An 18,790-nucleotide genomic window follows, 5' to 3' on the forward strand; every position below is an offset into this window, starting at 1 on the left:
TCTGCGCAGTTCGCGCGGGACTTGCTTTAGGTTTGTGTTTACAGCATGGTGTCGGGTAGTGGATGTACTGGCAAGCAGTGCCAATGATACTATTTGACAGAAGGGACGGCAGGGACTAACTATTCGGTGTTTTACAGAAAAAAACAAATTTAAACTCTCAAGTCACTCCACTCTTCGAAGATGTCTGATGCATGGTAAGCTAGCGAGAGCATTTGTTCATATGGATATATTTGTGTTTTTTAAACTTTTGTTACCTTGTACACTGGAATTCAACATTGATTTTCTTTGCTGCAGCTCTGAACCTGCCGGGGCCATCAGAGCTATTGATAAGCACTCGGTGCATCAGATTTGCTCAGGACAGGTGGTGCTGACTTTGGCCACTGCTGTCAAAGAGCTGGTGGAGAATAGCATTGATGCAGGAGCCACCAACATTGGTAATTAAATATTTACCCAAAGTATTTTTCGATAGAGTCCCGTTTGCCTAATAATACTGTTTTGCATTGTTAGATATAGTTTAATGTATCACATGTTTGCATGCTGCAGATGTCAAGCTGAAGGAGAGTGGAGCTGAACAAGTGGAGGTGGCAGACAATGGCAAAGGTGTTGAGGAGGCCAACTTTGAAGGACTGAGTAAGTGTCACCTTTGTATCTGTGTAATTAGACAATATCTGCCTGTGCTTGTTTGTTAAGAAGAAATCATCTGTGTGTTCCACAGCACTGAAGCATCACACATCAAAGCTGAGGGATTTCTCTGACCTCATCCACGTGGAAACATTTGGCTTCAGAGGTGAAGCCCTGAGCTCTTTATGTGCTCTGAGGTAAAGTATTTCACGTTCTGCGGTAATTTTAGATATAAAACTAAATTATTTGCCAGCTAAAATTTGCTCTTGCTCCTTATTGTAGTGACTTAAGTGTCATTACCTGCCACGAGTCCAGCCAGGTGGGCACAAAGTTGGTTTTTGACCACAAAGGCCACCTAGTGCAGAGGACCCCTCATCCTCGGCAACAGGGCACCACGGTCAGCCTGCAGCAGCTCTTTTCCACCCTGCCTGTTCGACACAAGGAGTTTCAACGCAATATTAAGAAGGTCGGGCATTCAGTCGTCTCTTTCATTGTCTTTCTTCACATACTGAGTTTTCCAAAAGTGGGCTTCAGGTGCCCCCTCTGTGAATCGCCACCTTATCGCGGTGGAGGGGTTTGTGCGTTCCGGTGATCCCAGGAGTTATGTTGTCAGGGGCAGTTTGTCCCTGGTAGGGTCTCCCAAGGCAAATTGGTCCTGGGTGAGGAGCCAGACAAAGAGCGATTCTAACAACCCCTATGAAGTCCAAAAAAAATCAAGGGTTAAAAACTCAGGGTTACCAGGGTTCCACCCGTGAGCCAGTCCCAGTGCGGTGAGCGGTGATCAGGGACAAGGTCCTGGTGTGTTGATCCGTGGCTTTCAAAACTAGCTTGTGGTACGTGGTAGGTCACATCTCTGAGATGGGCTGGTTCGCCTCAACATACAACTCGGGCTCCAGAGCCAGTTTCCTGGGCTTTGTTCTACTCTGGAGTTGTCCTAGATGAGAGGCGGCGGCAAGAGTGGGTATTTTCTATGCCAAGTTTAACTTTAAAGTAACAAATTAGATCAACAATGTCAACAGACCTTAATAACGGCTATTATCTTGTTCTGTGTTTTTAGGAGTATGCCAAAATGATACATGTGCTGCAGTCCTACTGTATCATTTCTACAGGAGTGCGCATTACCTGCTCCAACCAAAATGGGCAGGGAAAGCGCAGCACAGTCCTCAGCACTACTGGCAGCCAAAGTATGAGAGACAACATTGGAGCCATATTTGGACCAAAGCAGGTTAATATGCTGTTGCTAATAACAACAAAGCCACTGGCCTGATACTTCATAAAAGAGGCTTGTCAAAAAGCGGTTCATGTGCTTGCTAAATGTTTTATTTCATATTAATTTTTTTTTCTGTGATTATGTGCTGGCTGTACATCTTGCAGCTGCAGAGTCTTCTACCTTTCCAGCAAGTTTCTCCCACTGAAAATGTTATTGAAGAATATGGACTCAAGGGTGCAGATCTACCCAAACAACTTTTCTCGTGAGTGTTTTATAGGAAGACCTTTTTGCACAATTCTTGTTATTATTTTCTTTTTTGTAATTATTATTATTTTGTTTGCTTTTGACAGGATCACAGGTTTTGTGTCTCAAGGTGACCACGGTGTTGGGAGAAGCACCACAGACAGGCAGTTCTTTTTCATTAACAGTCGGCCTTGTGACCCCCTGAAGGTAATTCCTGCTGAGTGGCTTTATGAGGAGGTGTCAGAATTCATCATTCCTGCCTGAACTCTGGTTATTCCCACCCTGCAGGTGACCAAACTCGTAAACGAAGTGTATCACATGTACAACAGACATCAGTATCCATTTGTTGCCTTGAACGTAGCTGTTGCTTCAGGTGAGAAAATGGGGATTAATCAAGCTGATGTAATTTATGGAACCCGTTTGATTTCCCTGAGTGCATGTGCGTTGTGTTTTCAGAGTGTGTGGATGTGAATGTAACCCCGGACAAGCGACAGATTTTCCTTCAGGAGGAGAAACTCCTGTTGGCTATTCTGAAGACCTCTCTCATCGCCATATATGAGGGTGGAGTCAATAAGATCAGCCTGAACTATACACCTGCACCCAGCACCAGTAAGAATACACCTTTACATGTAGACCCTCATATCTTTACATTAATAATACGGTAAAATAGCAACACTGAGAGGTTTTTAGGAATATTTGTCCTTGCGCTCACTGGTTAGTAATGTAAGGGAAGGAGGAAATAACGCCATGGTTATGAGTTAATTAAGTGTGGGAGCATGAGAGCTACATAGTATTTATCTTCTAATAATGCATGGCCACGTGTAGAATCTTTTTACAAAATCTGTTTACTTTATGGGAGAAGTCCATAAAGTATTACAAAGTATTATCAAATGAAGCATGGATTCATATATTATTTTCAGAAATGTCCTACCAAGACAATAATGTACAGTTACTTCATGGGATATCATAGGCATATGGACCCTGCCAGGTTTAATCAAATCAGCACATTTTGTGTTCAGTATTTAATTATCCCTTTTCCAATGAATGGTATTTTTATTAGCTGCTCTTAAAAGTTTCATTTTGTTTCTGTGCTTCTTCATAGATGCAACATCAACATCTGAACCTTGCCGAACTGTCTTGTCTAACGAGAACAAGGCAGAACGTGAGGAGGACACCGAATCTGTTATTCTGAGCCCAAAGTCATCCCTGAATCTGGCCGGCCTAAAAGCTGCTTTTTCAAGTCATTACAGTTCCAGTTCTGGGAAGTCGAGTAAGGAAAAAGCTTCCGGCAGTGGCACAACACAGAAAACACTGCAGTCTTTTTTTAAGGATCCTGTAAAAACTTCCTGCAACTCAAGTTTAAAATCTCCATTAAAATACACAAGACAGCTGGATAAATGCTCGTCGGCAGGGAAGTCGGTGCTAGATGGGTTTAGGTACCGAGTGATGTCCTGCGAGGACACTGATTCTCAAAAAGACAGTGCTGGGTCCAGTTGTAACACAGCTGAAGCAAAACCCGATATTCAGTGTTCTGACCTGGAGTCCAGTCCTCCAAAAGTGGACAGAACGAGTGTTAATAATGAAACTTTTAAAGAGACATCAGGCAACATTCACACTGTTCCCGAAGATCCAGAGTTAGAGACTGAAGCATGCACTCCTTATGAGGACTCTGCTGTCAGCCCAGAGGCCAAGAGGGCCAGGAAAGACGATCCACATTTCCCTTCAGAAGAAGAATCCAGCACTTTTTCAAACGCTGGTGAGAAACCTCCCTTGACAGTGGATGCTCCAGTCTCCCTGCAGAGGAGGACTGTGCATCTTCAGTTCTCTTTAGCAGAGCTTGCAAAGAAGATGAGGAGGTTACATGACCAGCAGAAACAAAGGGCCGGGGAAGAGCTGCTGTACAGACGCTTCAGAGCCAAGATCAATCCAGGAGAAAACCAGAGTGCAGAAGAAGAGCTCAAGAAGGAGATCAGGTAGATTTTAGAGGTATGGACTTAACTGTCGGTGTGCAATTTTCAAACAAATAATTAAAAGAAAAATGTTTTTAATCCCTTCAGTAAAGAAATGTTTAAAGAAATGGAGATCATCGGTCAGTTTAACCTGGGCTTCATTATCACAAAACTCAAGTCGGACCTTTTCATGATTGATCAGCATGCCACAGATGAGAAGTACAACTTTGAGATGCTACAGCAGCACACCGTACTCCAAGGGCAGAAGCTCATTGTGTAAGAGTGTAAATCACTGAGTAAAACCGTGTTTGGAATGTTTCCAATGGCAATCCGAGTATGTTTTTATTTATTTTCTTTTTCCGTTTGCAGCCCACAAAAACTTCACCTCACTGCAGTCAGTGAGAACGTACTCATAGAGAACATCGAGATTTTCAAGGGCAATGGCTTTGAATTTCTGATTGATGAGGACGGTAATACAATTTGCACCAGGGATTAAAAGTGATCTGATTATTTTGACAGTTACAAATATGAAGCTTATATTTGTTGTTTATTTTTTGGGGACTGCAGCTCAGGTGATGGAGAGAGTGAAGTTGGTCTCACTGCCCACCAGTAAAAACTGGACATTCGGTCCATCAGACATCGAAGAACTGATCTTCATGCTGAGCGACAGTCCAGGGGTTATGTGTCGACCATCCAGAGTCAGGCAGATGTTCGCCTCCAGAGCTTGTCGGAAATCTGTGAGTTTATATCACTGTGACGTTGTTTTTAAGTGCTCACTCAAGTTTTGACTGGATAGTCATAGACTGCAGCATTGACTGTATATAAAGGATGGACGTGGCCACTTATTGGTTTCTAAAGTCCACTTTTGAAGTCTCGATTTCTAGATTGTTTTGCCCATCGTGATATTACGTTTTTTTGGACTCAGAAATGATATTCATCTTTGAGGAAGCTTGATTTGGAAAGCTACATACATAAACTATATGGTATGATACACCCTGTTAGTAATGCTAGTAATTTGTAGTTATCTAAGATCTTTTAAAAATGTCATTATAGGGAAATTGCATAACATTATTTTAAAAATGCTTTTTGATACATTTTCTGCTCATCAGGTGATGATCGGCACTGCTCTGAGTGTTAATGAGATGAAGAAGCTCGTGGTTCACATGGGGGAGCTCGAGCATCCATGGAACTGTCCTCACGGCAGGCCAACCATGAGGCACCTCGCTAACCTGGACGTCATCTCACAATACTGAGTCTGCAAAGGAAGGAACTGTTGGAGTAACTGATTTAAGATAACTCAAATGTGTCCTCACTCCAGATTACTTCTGTCAAACCACTCTTATGGTATATTGTAGAGTTAAATGGTTTGTTATTGATTTAATGTCATGTTTAGTTGTGTTTAGATTTTAAAAATGTATATTACATATTATATTTTTTTATTTTAATATACACTACACAGAACAATAAAAAAAGATACTGGAAAAATATATGTATTCTGTCTCTGTTACTTTAAATCATTTATTTACAGGTTTGCATTGTGTTGTGTTGACTGAATGGGTCTGCTACTGGAGTGAGGTCAACCTAGATTCACACCTGAGTGGTAAAATTACTGAAGGCAAATGCAGAAAAGCAAACGATCTGTAAATATCGTCACTTTAGGACCACAAGATTTGGGATCGTTTTATCAGCCACTGGATTTGTAAACTTTATACACATCAGACTATCTAAATTTCCAGTAGCAAATGCCGATTTAAGATTAGCAGAAGTAATTTAACAATGGAAATAATGTATTTTCCATTACTTTGAAATCCATAATGAGTGTTTAATGACGCTTGAAAGTGTCCGACTGCTGTATCTGGAAAATATGTTTTATTATTTACTTATTTGCGCTCACAAAATGCCTTTTATTAAGGTTATCGTAAATACTAGATCAGTTGCGCATTCAAAGCCCACCAGGTCAGGGTGTGACCAAGGATTAGCCTAGCAAACTCAAATGAAGGCTTTCTTTCAGGCTTCCGTAGTTGTAAGCGTCCGTTGCCATGGTTAAGTTCCTATTCCCAGCTTGTGCAGTACTTGAGACAAGATGAGAAATAGAAAAGAGGCTAAGGAAAATGTTTGATTGGGAAAAATAATAATAAAAAGGGAAAACAATAACAGTTGGGTATGACATCCAAAACGGAGGAGGGTAGACGATCTTAAAAGTCAATGACGATGAGCCAAATCAAGCTCCAGAATCATCCTGACAGTGACGAGCAGCCCGAGGACGAAGGCAACTATGAACTTCCCCCACTTGTTATCTTAACTGAACAGAGGTACATTGTTATTCACGACGTTAGTTATGTGAATAATTGTTTTTAGAGAACGTATAAGTTACTCAGGGTGTGAGGTTTGGTGTCTTTCTGACAGATATGAAGGGGAAACCTGTGAAGGGCAGTTTCATGGACAAGGTGTAGCTTATTTTGAAGGAGGCCATGTGTACAAGGTACAGCTTTACAAATGAATTTCAAATACAAATAATGACCTAATTTCATAAATCAATTAAGGATTTATTATATTATAATATATTTTGAAATGTGTTTATATCCTTCCAAAAAAAAATGCATCAAACAAATAACAAAAATGTATGTTTGAATTGTATTTTTGTGAAGGGCATGTTTTCCAAAGGACTTATGGATGGATTCGGCACATTCACACGGGCAGCTGGACTAAAATATGAGGTAGCATACAGAAATTATGCATTAAAAACTAACTGTACAGTATCCTTTCTTAAGCAGGGTTTTTGAAAAGTCAATGTATATGTAACATTTCTAAAAACAGCCATCCTTTATATACACACTCATAAAAATACAGGTCAGTAAGGTGTAATGAAACATAATGTGGAGGCAAAGTCTTTGATAAAGGAATGCAGGCAAAATACTGAATTGAATTTATCTAATAGGGAGAGTTTGTACACAATATTCCCATGGGCCAGGGCACTTATACATGGGCAGATGGCAGCACCTATAAGGGGGAGGTTTACAACGGTATACCACATGGGACAGGAACCTACAAATGTACCCAAAACAGCTTGTTTTACAGCGGGCAGTGGCATCAGGGCAAGAGACATGGAAAGGTATGATTTACCATTGATTTTGTCATTTTTTAGGAATTTGGTTGTCTCTTTTTAATTGGTCTCGTTTGTGCTAGGGTACGGCGTATTATAACGAGGAAAAAAACTCTTGGTACAAAGGAGATTGGGTGAGGAACAACAGAGAAGGATGTGGACTGAGATGGTATGCATCAGGTGAATATATCTCCTCATCTGGTGTTGTATTTGAATTACCCTGCAATAACATCTGTTCCTGATAGCTACCCTTCTGGGAACACTTACTCTGGTGAGTGGAAGACCAACCAGAGGCATGGAAAGGGCACGATGCGGTGGCTGAATCTGGGACAGAAGTATGTTGGGGCATGGCAGGATGGAGTGCAGGTATGAAAGAAAACCCTAGTTTAATTATATATGAAGTTATAAAGCTTAAAAAAAATTAATTCTTGAATCAGATTTATGTTTTGGTTGCTCCTGCGGCAGCATGGCCAAGGCACACATGTCTGGAATTTAAGACGAAAAGATGGATCTCAGTATTCCCAGAGCAATCGATACACAGGGGAATTTGCTCAGGGTCAGAGGCATGGATGGGGAACCTTTTACTACGCTGGTGGTGCGATCTATGAAGGAGAATGGAAGAACAATAAAAAGCACGGGCAGGTGTGTTTCACTGTCAGCTGGAAAAAGTTTAGAGAAATCCACAGTATGCTTTCTTATTGATGTATTAAAAGTGCAGAATGAATCAACTCTGATTGTAAAATTCAGAAAAATGTCACCTTTGTTAGGGAAAATTCACACTGAGTGACGGGCGTGCATTCGAGGGACACTTTGTGGATGACCAAATTATCACACCCAACCTGAGAGCACATAGTGCTCCTCTCGGTAAGGAGCAACAGTATTCAAGAGTATGTTCAAAATAGTAAAGGAGGAAATAAGCAATCCTGCAGTCTTGAAATCCTTCTGAAATTTGTCATAGGTGCATTCCCACTGTCACATAGTAACTCATCTTTACTGGGACCAGACATGGCTCTGAACATTGACTGTCTCCTGGACATGATCCCGGAAAGAAAACGTGACACAGAGCGCAAACAGGTCAGTCCTCAGCCCAGCGTCCTCATTTACAGCCGTGTTCCCACCCTGAAACCGTGTATCATGTGTAACAGGTGGAGTTTGTGGTGCTGAGGCAAGAAAGAGAGCTGAGGTCAATTTGTAGTTTCTACAGCAGGCTTGGTTATGCCCACTCCCCGGTGAACACCCTCCTGCTGTCCCGTCTTCAGTTCTGGCGCCTGCTCAAAGACTGTAACATTCATCATCACGGCATAACTCTGACACAGATAGACCGTCTTATCAGAGGTGAAAGGGACTGCTCCACAGCAGACACTGAATGATCCTCTGAGAGAATTTATAGGTTATTTTAACCGCTTTCACTCTGTGTGTTTCAGAGGATGTTGATCCAGCAGAGATACACTCGCCTTTCACGCCTGTGCTGCTTCGCAAGCTCATCAGCTATCTTGTCATTGTGGCCCACCACATCCACAGTAAAGACATGGTGTAAGGGAACCTGTTCCTATCTTTATCAGAAGATATCACAATGAAACTGCCTGGGGTGTCCCTTAATAAACTTAATAAAATCAGTTTGTTTATACTCAAGAAAACTTTGTTTAATCGGGATTAATCATGATCAGTTATCTGTAATAATTCATTTTTTTCTCTATTTACAGGTCACCAAAGCACCTTCTGGCTGCCTGTTTTTCCAAACTGATGACAGATGACATCCTTCCAAATGCTAAGAATGTAAAAGGTGCTTACACATGCTACAGACCCAATTGTATGTGATTCATTTAAATTGTATTTCACTAGCTGGTGAACTTCAGAGACAATCCGTTCATCAGCGGTACTGCTAGGTAACAGCAAACGACACTGTAATCAGAACTAAAAGAGCAAATCGGTGAAAGAAAAGTTCAGTTACTACTAATGTTTTGGTTTAGTAGTTTGTTGGTTCCTCAATTGGGTTTCTTCACAGGTTTTGATACTCCTGTAGAATCCTGATGTTGTAGTGTTTAACACTCTTGCTTAACTCTATAGTATGTAGTACTAACTGTTCATTAACAATAGTTGCGTCTGTCCAGGCTTTCTGTTTAGGCAGCCAGACGTTGGAGTGGTGGCTATGAACTATATGAAGAGGTGCTGGGAAGTCTTTCAGCTTTTCTGCACAGCCACCAGGGATGAACAGACCATGACCTGCCATCACCTGCTGTGGATGTTCAAGGTGCAACAAACTGTAACACTTTTCTTTGCTTGTATAAATAGTACATTACATTTTTGCTGCCTGTTTCATCAGTGCAAACTAAAAGCTTCTCAGTATTAAATGATTACTGCTGCTCTATTCCCTCTTTCCCTTCACTCCCAGCTGGTCACGGCAGGTGGCTCTTCCTCCTGGTTCTGTTGGAGGTTTCTTCCTTCCTGTTAAATGGGAATTTTTCCTTCCCACTATAACCAAGTGCTTGTTGTTAGAAGTTATCTGATTGTTTGGGTTAACCCTGTATTATTGCATCGTCTTTCCCTTATATTATAAAGCACACAGAAACAACTGTTGTTGTAATTTGGCACTATATAAATAAAACTGAATGAAAGTTTTATGTCCCAGATTTGACATTAATACAATACTTTAAAAAAATTAAAGTGGATTTATGGTCAAACAAATCTGATTTAAATGTCTTTATCAACAACAACAGCAGATAGGATGAATGACATGCCTATTTATCACAAAAACAATTAATCAAAGTTAAAACCTCATGTTGTAACCACTTGCAGGATTTCCATTTGTTGGACCATAAGCTGACCACAAGGAGGTTATTGGAGATCATCAATACAGAAAGCCACAACCCCGACAACCTTTCTGCCAGTGTTGATCTGGAGGTCTGTTTACATCAGTAAACTCATTCAGCTGTTTTTTGGTACAATATTACTCTTTTTGAATCATGAGAGCTGTTGTTCTGTTCTTTCCATTGCAGATTACGTTCCTTGAGTTTTTTGAGGTGCTTCTGGGCTGCGCAGAAGTTACATGTGAGCAGGTTTCTGAAACACTGAAGGAGGACCATCGGGTTTTTGGGTCCAACACTGAAACCAGGAAGGATTCGCCTGAGGTGGAGGTCAGTGAAGAGATGATACAGACAAAAAACAGCCCCTTCCAGTTGGTCAGATCCTGTCTCAACGCTTTCATAATCTCTGTATCTGCTAACCTTGTAATGTCATGTCACATGTAAAATATGTAGTTGTTCAAACATATTAAGGACCAAACATATTTTTGCAAGCTGTGACATAATTATATATTTCAAAATTAACAAGCTCCTGTATTTTTTCCCCTATTCATTTACTTTCAGTGTTACTCATTTTTCCTTCTGGCAGTTTTACTAGCCGATACAGGCCAGTATTGGTTGACAAAACAACCAACACTATATGCACAAAAAGATGACTGGGGCTGCATCTGTGAAGGGTGATTCTGGAATATGCCACAAAACTGGCAGTAACTTTGCTAAAATATTTAATAAGATAAAATCCCATCTTTATTGCAGACTGGGATTTCCAGTGCTCAGGATGGAAGTCAGTGGGATGTCAAGACGGAAGCCAACGAGATACCCGAGCCTGCAGGTTTGGTTTATAGTTTCAGTGTATGCATGCCTGTGTGTGTATATATATATAGGACTTCAGGCCTTCTAGAAGCAGGTCTTATCTTGCCTGGGCAGGGTTTTTTTGAAGAACTTAAACCAATAACCTTTCATTTCAGTGGTGACTGGGATGTAAACCGAGTCCATAACTTCGCCTTGAAAATGCTTAAATGTTTTGCAGACTGACCACCTAAAAAGGCTTAAATTCTTTTCCCTTGATGTTATCCTACTGTCATCATTACAGATTCAAAATTTCATAGACCCAAAGTTTTACATAAGAATGGTTCAGAAAATGAAGGGACATTTATTGTATTCAATGTAAGCTAGACATGCACAGTAAATACACACTTCACAAATCACATATTTAAAACTGGTTTGTACTTTCAAATTCTCAGAATGATTGTGTCAGAACTAAAATGCCTAACATGTTTATTTCCTTTAGAGTACACAGACGATCCTGAAGGTGAAATCATGTGCAGACCAGCAGAAAACAACACTAAAGACTGCAAATTGGAACTTAAGATGAAGACTGTCGATGAATTCTTCAACCACTTTTTCTTCCCAGCATCTGACTATTACCAGCTGGTCACAAGAAACATAATGGAAGAAAAGCACCACCCAGAATCTCAGGTTGCTCTAGATAAGATGAAACAAAAGCCAAATAATGCTGTCAGAACAACATGCAGCTATCATGTCCTTAGTTTTGTTGGTTCAGTTTAGAGCATTATGAAGTGAAAATATTAATACAATGACCTCACACACGTTGTACTCCATTATTAACAAGACATGCAAGTAAAGGGCTGGTTTCATGAAAAATCTTCAAATTTTCCAAGTTGCCACTTTGCAACAAAGATTTTGTGACTGCATCTCTTCTCAGAAGAAATGCCCCTCACCCCCCTTAGCAAAAAAACCCCCAGAATATTGAAGAATACAAGATGAAACAAATGATTCTGTTTGTGTATCCCGTTTTAACAAATAAAAGCAGTCAGTAATAACAGCGTTGAGCATTTTGTTCATTTGTGATTGGATATAGATACAGAGTTCTTTATTGGTTGTAACCAAAACTTTAATTAGAACTTTGCGTGAGAAAACTTTTCTACTCATCTAAGAACGTCAAAAATCTTTTTTTTTTTTTGTTTTGTTTTTTTAAATATTAAAAAGTGTAAAAAGTTGCTAAAACAAGTCAAAAATAAACACTTCTTTACTTTCTTCAGTCTCTTTACTAAATATTAGGAGGGGTGAAGACCATGAGGTCACTCGGACAGACTGACTGGCGTATCTTGTCCTTCAGGTCTGGGGTGAAGAGAAGCAAGGCAGACTCTGCTGTCTGTACCTAAAGAATAAAAGGGGAAAAAAAAAAAAATCCAAAGAGAAAAATCACAAAGACAATTTTGGACAAAACATTAGGATCGATCTATCTACTTAACCACTCCATAAAACCCTAGTGTTTAGAAGAAAAGTGGAAAAACTTTGACCTGTCGTGAGTGACGAGTTAACACCGAAGACACCACTGGCAGTGCTGTCGTGACAGAAGTGAGCAAAAGAATGAATAAAATGGTGAAAATGTGTAGTTTTTAAAAATGTGGTGACAACCCCCCCCCAAAAAAAACAACAACAACACTTCAACATAAAAATCTCTTTCATTAGTTAGTGTTGCCAAGTTATAAAACATTAGTCTTACCAGACTCTTTCTCAGTAAGAAAGTTCGTAGCTTGTCCTCTAGGACTCTCCATCGCTACATCCACTGCCATGGGTGACAGTGTCTCTGTCGCAACTGTGTCCCTTGGTGACAGGCTGCATCTGTCTGAGGGCTGGAGGTATCTCTCAAAATCCAGTCCAGAAATTTCCTAAAATTACGAGAGAATAATATATTCATTACATGGCTAGAAAACACCCCCCCCCCCCCAAAAAATAAAAAAAAATAAAAAAAAAATTTGTTCTGAAGCACAAAACAGAATTGAGAGGGAAATTTATTTTACCTCAACGACTGTGCTGTCTGGTGTGTGACACAGAGTCTCCACTAGGCCCTGCACAGCAGATGAAGAGACGGAAGGTTGGCTAGGAGTTGCACAGGGCGACAGTGTAAAGCTCGGGGCTGATGAGGGCTCAGGAGCTGGGGGCACGGCAGGTTGTTTGCACGGAGAGCCTGGAACTGCTGGACTGGCAGGGTTATCAACAGTTACATCCTCGGCTGGCTCGAGGATTGCTGGAAGGAGTTGTGGAACAGAGGGAATGTCTGTGAAGACTTTTTCTGACACTTGTGCAGGGCATCCGTCAGGTTGGGTGTCATCTGAAATCACTTCCTTGACAGGTGAGAAATCCATTGAGATGTTCACGATGTCCCTTCTGCTCTGGGTCGCCTGAGGAGTGCCGCACTGAGACTTTGGTTCTGGGGTTTGTCTGAGAGTGAGGCGGAGGTGTGCGGGTGCGTGAACATGTTGAACAGGTGTCTGAGCCAACGCAAGGGAGCGCCGGGTGACCCTTCTAGGTGAGAGATATGTGGAGCAGGGAGAGACCCCAGGCAGCACAGCAGCATTTAAATGGCTGGATCTCCTAACTGAACAAAGAAAAAACCCAACATGTGCAATATGATTAGACCAAATCCAGAGTCATCCAAAGTCCAAACTTTTGGCATGCAAGTCACCTGATTGTTTAGCTGGGCTCTCCACCTGGAAGAAGCCTCCATCAAAGACCACTGTGTCCTGCCTTTGAGCCCCTGCTTGTGGGTGTGGATTCTGAGAGCTCAAGACGAGACAGTCTTCAGTGTTAGCAGCACCGGCTGCCTTCTCTGCCTCAGCTGCCTGCTTTTTGGCTTTCATGGCTGCTTTTGCGGCAGCCAGACGAGCCTTAGCTGCTGCATTAGTTCCTGCAGGCTTGGCAGATGCTGCTAGCTGTTTCTGTGAAAAAGACGGGACAAGCTGTTTTCTTAAACACGGAGGCCTTCATATGCAAATGACTACAGAAACAGCAACCATAAAACTCAATTAGTTTTATGATGGCACAGCTGTGTGTTGACAAAAGTAAAGCAGTATTATTGAACCAAAGCTTAAATTAGGAATCTTTACCTTAACTACTTTCTTCTGTCGTGGTGGAGGCTTGTGCTCCTCCACCCAGCCTCGCTCCTCCGCTTCTTTCAGAGCGTCAAACTTCTTGTTGACATCCTCGACCTGGAATGCGGAAAGAGTGCAAAACCGATGTTAGGTCACTTCTCCTTGTTTGCGTGTTAATGTGTGTGTTGCACCTCTCGAGGCATCACCTGGTAATAAACCATGTCCCAGAACCCCTGCAGGTCAGTGCAGGTGGTGATCTTCTCCCCTCGGCCTAGCTCACAGTCGTCCACCAGACCGCTGAATTGGTTGAAGCGTTCTTTCATCAACAGCCGTGCTTGGCCAACAGCTGTGCGCATGCGATCTCTCACTGAACACGATGAGAAAGAAGATAACAAAATTACTATTAGTCAGAGAAATCCACCATTTTCCTCATATGAAAAACAACCACTATCTACAGAACCAAAATTAAATATTCAAGGTTTTAATAATCAATTGGTGTAGAAGATAAACTCACTTTCTTCTGGGATGGACTCATCCTCCACTTTAGACTCCCAGTGGAGAGACAAGCTCATCAGTCTCTCTGTCTCATTGGCCATTTCTGATCTGAAGCATTTAAAAGAAAATGTTTTTAAAAGACAAAAAAAAAAAAAAGGCGTTCTTTTTTGAAAGACTAAACAATATGAAAAGTACCTGAAATATGGTACGTCGTGCTTGGTTTCCACTGATCCACCTGGACTTGGAGGGGCAACCGTGGGAGAGGTATGAGGAGGAGAGCGCAGAGGCGATTTAGGTGGACACGATTCGCTCTGCTCATCACTGAATACGGGGGCTGGTGGAAGGTTGAAGCTGGAGCTGGATGGAAAGAACAGCACTGCTTTTAGATTGACTGAAATTCTAAAGCCTACATATTTTCTTTAAAAAGGGCCCAAAAGAAAAAAGAAAAGATACTGCCTGACTCGTCACAGTAATGCTGAGTAACAACAGCAGTAAACACATCTATTAATTGGTGTTTTGCAATACTGTGGCCAACATCAGTGTTTCAGTACATATTTAGCAAAAGGAAAATTTGAGCAGATGAAACGGAAAAAAGAAGCAGACCTTGGTGTAAGGAAGGAGTCTGCTGAACGAGGTGTGAGAGGCTCAAACTTGAAGGATGACAAGCCAGTCGGAGCCTGGAAGAGAAAACCTTCTGGAGCAAATGAGGATGTCGATGGGACGAGATCAGCAGAAACAGGCTTGGCTGGAGATTGATCCACCACCATGTCTTCTTCCTCAGCACATGGTGTCGGGCTGGGAGGACTAGGTCTTTTCTCAATGTCCTGCATCTCAGGCACTGTCAGCTCAGGTTCCTGCACACGACAGGAGCAGCAAAGCAATTAAACTCCAAGTTACTTAAAAGTTTCACAAGTTTAGTTTGTCGTGTGTTTCACTGAACTGCTCACCTCTGAGACAGCATGATGGATAGTGTCATTGCCTGCTTCTGTGTTTCATAAAGAAGGACAAAAATGGTGAGAGAAATTCCAACAACTGTTCACAATGTAAAGTGAGGCAGACACATTTGGAACAAATTTTGTTTTGGTTTTATGGTTCATGATACCTTTACAGTTCCTTTGTGCACCAGACAGGGGAGCCACAGGATTAAGATTTGCCCGGCTCCTTGTGGTTCTTGCATCGGACACTGGTGAGAGACATTAAACACAAACAAATATCCATTTGTTTTAATCCCTCAACGCCATTTCTTAACTTCCCTTCCCAGTTTCGATATGAAATGAGCTTCCAAACCAGACAATACCTGCAGTCTTGTCCTTAGGTTTGCCTTTTACCACAGGAACTGGAGGTCTGTTGGCAGATCTGGTTGACAAAGCTCGTACGGCAGGTGCTTCTATGGTAGAATGGGATAATACAGACACAAATTAAGAGCTAAACACAGGATTGCAGTACTGCAAAACAAACAAAGCTCAATGGCTGGTTTCAAGGGCAGTTTTTTTTTAATTATTTGTACCTTTGGTCTTGGTCGTAGTTGATGCAGGCTTGGCAGAAGCTAGCCGGGTCCTTGTTGATCTTTCCACAGCAGGTTGTCCTACAGAAAGAGAAGAAGGTCATTACTAAAACTGCTTCTAATCAAAAGCTGCATTTAAAAAAAATAAAAATTCAGTTAAGGGGCATTCAGTTAATTTACCCTTCTTCAGTCCAGTATTTGGATCTTGTATCTTCAGAGGCTGCAGAAATTGAGGCAATAGAAAAACAAATGAACAAAGTATTAGTTTTTTGTTTTAAATAGTTAAATACGAAACTTGTGAAAACAATGGTGCATGCGTGGAAGAAAACAGTACCTTCTCCACTTGCTGCTGCTGTTTCATTGAACGAGTGACTCTAATACTTTGGGATGGAGCCGTGTTCGCCTTTTTCTGAAAACATAACCAAAAATAAATAAATAAATTCCACTGAGACCAAAAAGAATATCCTCTGATATCATGTGGTCATCACAGTTATGAAAGAACCAACAAAAAGATAGGGATGTGATTCACAGACTTGTTTTATAATAAGTTACCTAAAGTGTTTTTTGATAAGTCCCCTCTTACCTCTTGGATTTTTGCTGAGGCATCTGGGACAGCAGGTAGTGAGGTAATGGTTCCCGTTGGATGATACAGACCAATCTTAAACACCCCTTTACGTTCCCTTTCCCTCTTCTCTTTCTCCTTCTCAAGAGCCTTCCGCTCCTTCCAGCGCTCGAGCTGTTTCAGCCTATCTTCCACTGCTTTTGCTGTGGAGTAACAAGTATCGGAAAGGGCACAAATCAGCTAGAGCTAGAGCAGTCCATTTTTTTTAAAACTGTGAAGCCATACCTTTAGCAGGTTTTTCATTGTTTTTCGTCTTCTCTTGTATGGTTGACATATTGGCCACTGCAATAGAGGCATTCAGGGAGGACATTTCCAGCTCTGGGAGTTTATCCAGCTGCCTCCGGGTGTTCACAGTACGTTCTCGATTCTCCTTCTGGGAATGAGACCTTCTCCGAGACATTTTTACCCTAAGCATCGACACACTGGTGTCCCGCTGCCGCAGGTGAGCAAATCGTGACTCCATAATCAGATATCTGGATTTTTCAAGAAGGGAAACATAATGTTTTGAAAGGTACTGCAGATTGCATGCAATAGATATTACAGACATTAGGAGACATTTGTCATATTAGATAAAAACGAGAGGGATCAAAAACTGAATGGCAAAATTTTTTCGTTTTTTGTGTTGTAATCAGCTATAAGAATAGAAATTAGGCAGTTTTTAAACGTATTAGTGTCATTATTCATGTGGTGGCAATTTTAAAACCACACAAAAATAATTCCCAAAACATGGACAATGTACTGAGCAAGAGCTGTCAGGGGAAAAAACAAAAAAAAAACAAAAAACACTTCTTAGTATGTGGTATAGGCTAGGCACTATAAATGGTAACACGGCAAAAACGGCTTCATTTTGGCCTGTTTAGCTACAAGCTTGCAGACGCAACAACCAACAGATCAAAAATATTGACGCTGTGTTTTTTCCCCTCCCGCTTTTCTTATTCTCCGGAAATTCAAACAATTGCGTTAAAACAACGACAGGAATGGCGTCGCGATGGCTTAATTTTTTCCTTGGTGGTTTCTCTGCAAACAAATGTCAACGTCAGTGTTACTGGATTAAAGTATGATTTGAAGGAGACGTGAACCTTACACCAACTACATACCTGAGTAAAAGCAAAATATAATAAGGCAAAAATTGGAGAAAATAAACGTGAGCCAGCACAGTGTTTTGTTCTACTGCTACTAAAAAGTGTAGTGAGTAGAAATAGATACTTTCAAAGGCGAACCAGGAACACGAGCTAATTATTCAACCAATGCTAGTTTTGTAACCCACTCCACCGCGACTGTTGACAGAAGGACTCGCGCAGAGTTCAACGTTCCGTTAACAAATATATCTAAGTGAACAACTTTTATGATTAAAAACCCAACTTACCTTTTTTCTTTTTCCAAAGAGGTACAATATTTTTCTTTTCTTTTTTGTCTACTTACTAAAACCTGACAGCGCAACGTACACGCTCAGTGCAGAAACATAACAATCATGGCGGGTGAGTTTTTAAAATTTGTCCAAGTTTACGCTGATTGGCTGCAAGTCGTACGTGAGCCCTGATTGGTTAGTTTCTTTTCTTCTTCTTCTGATTATTTTGTTGCTGTTGTAACAACTTTCCATTGTGTGCTGAAATTAGTCCAGAAAAGTGGAGAAAAAAATTGTATAAAAACGTTTGCTTGGAATAAATTCTTTTTTTTTTTTTTTTTTTAAAGGTCAAACCCTGTATAATTACACAATATGCATGTGTCTGATAAAATCAGGCATTTACAGTAGGAAGGGTAACAATTAGTATTAATATTAAGTTGTTTAGCTGATATAGTTGAACACGGGAATTATTTATAATCAGCAATCAGCTATGTGGGTTAAATCCATGTGGAATGAAATGAACTGTAAATCATTATTTGTTACTTTGCAAAGCAACCTAAAATAAAAATACACATGCATCCACAGAAAACTAATGAAATGATTGTACAATGTGATGCAAATAAAAGTGTTCATCATAAATAAGTTTAATACATTTCTCAATTAGACAGAAGATTTAAAAAGTGATATTTTGAAGCCAAATAAATTATAATAGCTCTGTTTTTTTTCCCTCCTCTTCCCCCTGCAGGTGATTTTTATCCTTCAAGCTTGGGACCTGGGAGCTTCAGGGTCCTGCGCAGTAGCTGTTTCTAGGACTGCACTCTTCTGGACAGAGATCTTGATGTTGTTCCTAGGATCTGCTGGAGCCAGTTGCCTAGCTTGGGGGCAGGGGGCCACTGCACCAAGTGCTATACACACTCCATGCAGACTTCAGTGTCCACATCACTCTTGTGTAACTTGCCTGTTAGACCAGAATTGACTCTGAGACCAGCGACAAAGTC

The 18,790-nt window shown here is 41.0% G+C and overlaps 3 protein-coding genes across 5 annotated transcripts; 2 read left to right on the top strand and 1 right to left on the bottom strand.

Moving 5' to 3' along the window:
- Window positions 1–28: 28 nt before the first annotated feature.
- pms2 (PMS1 homolog 2, mismatch repair system component) lies at window positions 29–5,510 on the top strand. Its single transcript, XM_080305582.1, has 15 exons — window positions 29–194; window positions 295–434; window positions 544–630; window positions 716–818; window positions 904–1,087; window positions 1,679–1,846; window positions 1,996–2,093; window positions 2,182–2,281; window positions 2,363–2,447; window positions 2,531–2,683; window positions 3,177–4,047; window positions 4,132–4,299; window positions 4,393–4,493; window positions 4,591–4,760; window positions 5,133–5,510. Exons 1-15 carry the CDS (start codon window positions 181–183, stop codon window positions 5,274–5,276), a joined length of 2,586 nt encoding a protein of 861 aa, XP_080161708.1. The 5' UTR covers window positions 29–180; the 3' UTR covers window positions 5,277–5,510.
- A 585-nt stretch (window positions 5,511–6,095) lies between these two features.
- rsph10b (radial spoke head 10 homolog B) lies at window positions 6,096–11,569 on the top strand. Of its 2 annotated transcripts, XM_026178988.2 has the most exons (17): window positions 6,096–6,335; window positions 6,430–6,505; window positions 6,672–6,740; window positions 6,962–7,135; window positions 7,210–7,295; window positions 7,372–7,492; window positions 7,592–7,768; window positions 7,894–7,990; window positions 8,085–8,200; window positions 8,272–8,461; window positions 8,551–8,659; window positions 8,830–8,909; window positions 9,238–9,377; window positions 9,923–10,027; window positions 10,123–10,260; window positions 10,684–10,759; window positions 11,219–11,569. In XM_026178988.2, the coding sequence occupies exons 1-17, from the start codon at window positions 6,229–6,231 to the stop codon at window positions 11,494–11,496; spliced, it is 2,139 nt and encodes a 712-aa protein (XP_026034773.1). In that variant the 5' UTR covers window positions 6,096–6,228; the 3' UTR covers window positions 11,497–11,569. The 2 variants fall into 2 exon arrangements, with proteins under 2 accessions (XP_026034773.1, XP_026034774.1); XM_026178989.2 differs by lacking the exon at window positions 6,962–7,135.
- dlgap5 (discs, large (Drosophila) homolog-associated protein 5) lies at window positions 11,061–17,945 on the bottom strand. 2 transcript variants are annotated; one of them, XM_026178986.2, is made up of 19 exons: window positions 17,814–17,945; window positions 16,673–16,920; window positions 16,409–16,590; window positions 16,160–16,234; window positions 16,006–16,045; window positions 15,829–15,906; window positions 15,619–15,708; window positions 15,424–15,504; window positions 15,269–15,306; window positions 14,925–15,175; window positions 14,517–14,678; window positions 14,341–14,429; window positions 14,033–14,193; window positions 13,842–13,943; window positions 13,421–13,673; window positions 12,756–13,333; window positions 12,458–12,623; window positions 12,252–12,295; window positions 11,061–12,109 (listed from the first exon to the last, which is right to left on the bottom strand). In XM_026178986.2, the coding sequence occupies exons 2-19, from the start codon at window positions 16,908–16,910 to the stop codon at window positions 11,999–12,001; spliced, it is 2,739 nt and encodes a 912-aa protein (XP_026034771.2). In that variant the 5' UTR covers window positions 16,911–16,920; window positions 17,814–17,945; the 3' UTR covers window positions 11,061–11,998. The 2 variants fall into 2 exon arrangements, with proteins under 2 accessions (XP_026034771.2, XP_026034772.2); XM_026178987.2 differs by lacking the exon at window positions 12,252–12,295.
- Window positions 17,946–18,790: the final 845 nt, after the last annotated feature.

Source organism: Astatotilapia calliptera, chromosome 8, assembly GCF_964374335.1.
Source record: "Astatotilapia calliptera chromosome 8, fAstCal68.1, whole genome shotgun sequence".
In the NCBI taxonomy this organism is placed as follows: domain Eukaryota; kingdom Metazoa; phylum Chordata; class Actinopteri; order Cichliformes; family Cichlidae; genus Astatotilapia; species Astatotilapia calliptera.